The sequence below is a fragment of the Oncorhynchus tshawytscha genome, linkage group LG19 (assembly GCF_018296145.1).
Source record: "Oncorhynchus tshawytscha isolate Ot180627B linkage group LG19, Otsh_v2.0, whole genome shotgun sequence".
Classification (NCBI taxonomy): domain Eukaryota; kingdom Metazoa; phylum Chordata; class Actinopteri; order Salmoniformes; family Salmonidae; genus Oncorhynchus; species Oncorhynchus tshawytscha.
Window position 1 is genome coordinate 10,953,507 of NC_056447.1, and position 4,947 is coordinate 10,958,453.

The 4,947-nt window shown below is 42.6% G+C and overlaps 1 protein-coding gene across 2 annotated transcripts; it reads right to left on the reverse strand.

Moving 5' to 3' along the window:
* Positions 1-473: 473 nt before the first annotated feature.
* On the reverse strand, positions 474-4,659 carry zgc:56585 (uncharacterized protein LOC393297 homolog). Of its 2 annotated transcripts, none has more exons than XM_024379076.1 (7): positions 4,403-4,659; positions 4,094-4,217; positions 3,080-3,186; positions 2,544-2,640; positions 2,193-2,269; positions 1,288-1,451; positions 474-854 (listed from the first exon to the last, which is right to left on the reverse strand). In XM_024379076.1, exons 1-7 carry the CDS (start codon positions 4,493-4,495, stop codon positions 704-706), a joined length of 813 nt encoding a protein of 270 aa, XP_024234844.1. In that variant the 5' UTR covers positions 4,496-4,659; the 3' UTR covers positions 474-703. The 2 variants fall into 2 exon arrangements, with proteins under 2 accessions (XP_024234844.1, XP_042157285.1); XM_042301351.1 differs by having other exon boundaries at positions 4,557-4,580.
* Between the last annotated feature and the right edge of the window lie 288 nt (positions 4,660-4,947).

Here is a 4,947-nt window from a genome sequence, read left to right on the forward strand (position 1 = left end):
ATTTACAGGCTCAAAATGGCCAGAAACAAAGGCCTTTCTTCTGAAACTCGTCAGTCTATTCTTGTTCTGAGAAATGAAGGTTATTCCATGTGAGAAATTGCCAAGAAACTGAAGATCTGGTACAACGCTGTGTACTACTCCCTTCACAGAACAGCGCAAATGGGCTCTTACCAGAATAGAAAGAGTGGGAGGCCCCAGTGCACAACTGAGCAAGAGGACAAGAACATTAGTGTCTAGTTTTAGAAACAGATGCATCACAAATCCTCAACTGGCAGCATCATTAAATAGTCCCTGCAAAACACCAGTCTCAACATCAACAGTGAGGAGGCGACTCCGGGATGCTTGGGGCTTTTGTGGTCAGAGGGATGTCTGGGACCAAATGAGCGTAACGGATGGAAAAAGTCAGGTCACTCATCTGGGTCACGGCACCAAAGGTTATGGAAAACTCAATCGAAAGATTAAGGCAGAGACTATTTAATTGTATAATAGAAAAATCTTTAATCATGCAGCTGTGAGGAGATCTCTGATTTCACAGGTAAGAAGTCAGAGTAAATGGTTACATGTCCCTTATATAGTGGGAGGTGATAATACAATCATGTTGTTTACACAAGAGTTATTTTATACAAGCAACAGGACCAGAACACACAGGTCCAGGCCTTCTGTTAGTGTGCAGACATACCAGCTAGCTGGGGGAGGGATTCTGCTACAGAGAGGGGGCTAGGATACTGGGCAGCTGGGAAGCCACTTGGTGAAACGTTACGTATGAAGCTCCCTCCTTCCGTACCAAAAGGGCCTCTCCGTTTCGACTCTCATCCGTCACCAGCTTCAAGAAGTTCTTGGCTACCTCAGAGACTCTGAAATGAAACATGTGACAACACGTCCTTAGCATACTGTAAAACAGATCAACCCGCTCCGCTCTTCCCTACCTAGCAGTGAGCACACATACCTGCCTACAGGTTGCAGCACTGACAAGCCCCTGTTGTTACTAGTGAATTCTCTGGAGTGTATGGGTAATGGAGTAATATTCTGGGTTGTTATAAGTTGACTGTCTTATACACCATGCAAGGTATTAACGTCTTTGTTTGTGGGATGCGATTTTGTAGCATACTGTCATTGGGTAAATCACCACAACACTGTAGTTTAGTAGGTAGTGAGTTAACTGCTCTAAATGTGTAGTGTTCATCGTAAGTGTGTGTGTGCTTCTGTGCTATAGTAGGCCACATGGGGTGGGGGTAACGAATCAAACACTGCCCATCTAATTAAAGGGGCTGGGGAGGACAGACTCACTCAAGCACACCAAACTGTTCCAGTAGTTTCTCTGCCACTCCCCTCAGACCTGCGAACTGTCCCGCAGTCTCCTCTGAATTCAGGGAGGAGAGGATGGCGGTTTGGACGAAAGCAGGGCAGAGGACATTAATTCGCACCCCGTAGTCACACAAACGGGAGACATCCTGTCAGAAAACACAGACAAGCATCATGTTTACTGTCCACTGACACAGGAAACCTAAATTGAGCATGAGGAACTAACGTTCAGCTATTATTTTTGTTGTGGTTTTCCTGTACAAATTACCAAATGCCCTGCTACCACGTTCTCTCACAGTTACAATGCAAATGCAACAGATAGCAGAAAAAGGAGATGGCATTTTTGTCACCCTGGTTGTCTGTGCTGCAGAGATATAAGCAATCCTCTTTCTGATCTGATGTCTGCTTTTACTCAGACACTTAAGTGCTCTGAAGGATCTAAATGAAACCTGTGTTGCATCCCAAATGGCACCCTATTGTGCACTACTTTTGACCAGGGCCCATAGGGACGCCACATTTGGGACAACTCATAATAGTGCGCGTTAGTCTAATAATCTACATACTCTGGCTCTTTGGAATCAATTGACTTCACACAGTGCATGATCAAAATAAGTATGTGAAGTCACACTGAGCAATTGTCTATGCCCCCATGCCTAGAACCCTGAGTTTTTCCTGACCATGTGGCCCTAGTTAGAACCTATTACTGTAGAAACTCCTGGTCATATGCTTTTCCCAATCCTCCTGCCTTTAGAAACCTATGAGCAGTGTCTAACCCCCGGGAGGAGAGAAATGCTGATGAAGGCTGTTGTCAAAACACCCATTAGTTTGACCTCTGCAGCTGCTAAAGACCGAGTGGAGCACACCAATTCCTGATTCTAAGAGGGACATACCGCCATAGCCCTACTGAACCCCACCACCCCGTGTTTGGTGGCTGTGTAGATGGGAGCAGTCAGCAGAGGACCCAGACCTATGGAAAGGCAGAGAAACATCATTTCAGTCAGATGTCAGAACAGAAGACACAAGGTCTGCATCCCAAATGGCACACTATTCCCCATTTAGTGCACTACTTTTGACCAGGCCCCAAGGACTCTAGTCAAAAGTTGTGCACTTAATGTTCCTAAATTATAGTGAATAGAGTGCCATTTGTGTATCGGGAGTCAGCCAAGGAACTCTTGAATTGTCATTATAATAACTGAAGTGAAAAGTAACTGACGTGGAAGTAAATCAAATGGACACTGCACCTGCCATAGACGCTATGTTGATGATGACGCCTCCCTGCCCTCTGTTCTGCTTTTTCATGTGCTGGAGAGCCAGATATGTGCCTCTCACCACTCCATTCTGTAGGGCAGCACAGGATGATCATAACAGTACAGCAGCCAAATGTGCTTAACATTATGGAATGGAAATAATCAGAGCATTTTAAGAGTATTCACAAAATAAAAACAAGATATATAAAAATGTAAAAGTCATAAAACATTAAAATAAGAAAAGAACTGCCATAAAACAATCATAGTCCTATAAAACAGAAGGGCAATGACAATACATATTCATACCAACCACTTAACATACTTTTCATAAATGTGTTTTCTATATGTATGGTGTGTATCTTACACAGAGAAGACAAGTTCTGTCATGTGTAATCTTATATACGAGCACGTCATAGCCAAAATATATAACGCTTTTTCTGACTGCTCAGCTAACAACCAACATTGTTTTTCACAACAGCTTCCCTGTAAACTCTGTACTAAAACAACAGAAAAAAAAGACTTCATCTTACGAGGTTTATAGACACACATTTCTCCCAGTTCATCTCATCGACGATACCAGCGTTGTTGCAGACGATGTCTAAGCCCCCAAACGCCTCTACCGTTTTCTGAAAGGCATCTGTCAACAGAATAGAAATGTCACCATGAGTTGCAAAGTGAAGAAAAAGGTGCGAGGGAGTTACTTCTCACTTGTTATTTTGGGTGTGTTAGTAAATTCAATCTGGAGTGCCAGAGTGCGCTCAGGGCGTTCTTAAATTCAGAGCGTTGTTAGATTGTCCGGAAATTCCAAGCGTTTGTGACTGTAACTGTGCTGCTGAAAACAATTTAATTACGCTTTTTTTCCCCGACGTGTACCGACACCAGCCATATTCAACGGGTTTTGAGCGTTTGTAAATTCATCAGATGTTCGACGCTCTGGCACACTCCGACGAGAATGCTTTGAAATCGGAGTAGATAGCCAGAGCGAATTTACAAATGCACCCTTTAGTGAAGGGAAATCCTTCCCGGTATTACTGTGTCAGAACTTTGTGTTGACAAAGATACTGTATATCCGCTTCTTTTTGAATCTACGTAGTAATACATTGGAACCACTCTGTTGATTTGAGGGTAAATAGTCCATACATTACATAAACTGTTCTGCTCCTTGAGGAATTAGTGTGCCTAACAAAAGCACAAAAGAATGCAGCATAGAAGGCAATCCACACGTTCAGCCTCGGCTGTAGGCTTACTGTAGTCTATATGACTGGAGTGTGTGTGTAAAGTAAAACCCAATTGCTGCTCAAAGTTCCTCAAGTATATATGCAACAAGATTTATAGATTGGAATAATTGTATTTTCCCCAGAGAAAACTTCCGTTGTGGCAAGTCGATAATTGTAGCCTAATATTTATCTTTGTTAATCAACATTATCTGAAATCACTACCAGTGTTGAGGTAATGATGAACAGAATGGATATGAACAGTTCTTTCCTTATAGCATTTACAAGTATCTCAATATGTTACTAAATTATAAAGCAGTCATGATTTACCTTTTAGTTGTTCCTCAGATTCAACGGTGCAGGTAAGAAACAGTGTTCTGTCTGGTCCATATTCTTTATCAAAGGCAGCCTTCAAATCCTTCCCCCCTGACTCATTTATATCCAACAGGGCTACCTAAACATACAGAACAACCAATATTACTTTTAATAAAGAAAATCATGGAATATCGAATAAACCTATTTTGATTACGTTAATTTATTTTAATTTGAGAAGTCATTTACAAAACGTAACGCATATTGTAGCATGTATTCTGACAGTGAAAAACAAACGTTTCTTTGATTGCCAACACTGACTCTTACCTTTGCTCCTTTTTGCAAAAGAATTTCTGAGAAACCTTTTCCCAAACCTTGCACCGCACCAGTCACTAAAGCCACTTTGCCATGTAACGCCATCACTGAAACAAGGTAGCCTGATAAGCAGAGAAGACGCGGTAACAAACTTCTTCAAACTCACCCAAGAACTAAACTTTTGACGTCGCGGAGAAACGTCCTAAAGTCAGCTCCGAGTCCATGTCAGAAGCGACCTGATTTGACGATCAACATCCTTCAATGACGTCGGATCATTGGATGTAAGAATTGCGCACGCGCATTGTAGAACGGTGGGACACCTTCAGCAAAGACAGTATACTAGGAAGAGAGGCGAACACTGCTTCTGCAATAGAAATCCCCGATCACGTAAGCGATGCCATGGCGAAGTTGGCTAGCAAAGGCCATGCGTAGGAGCACTTCATTGGGTCTAACGGCCGTCTCGTGCCGAACTGCGCATGTGTGAGCCGTCAAATCAAAAGCACTCCGACAAAGTTGTTTTTTGACAAAAATAAAAACGTGTCAGTTTGTCACTTTCA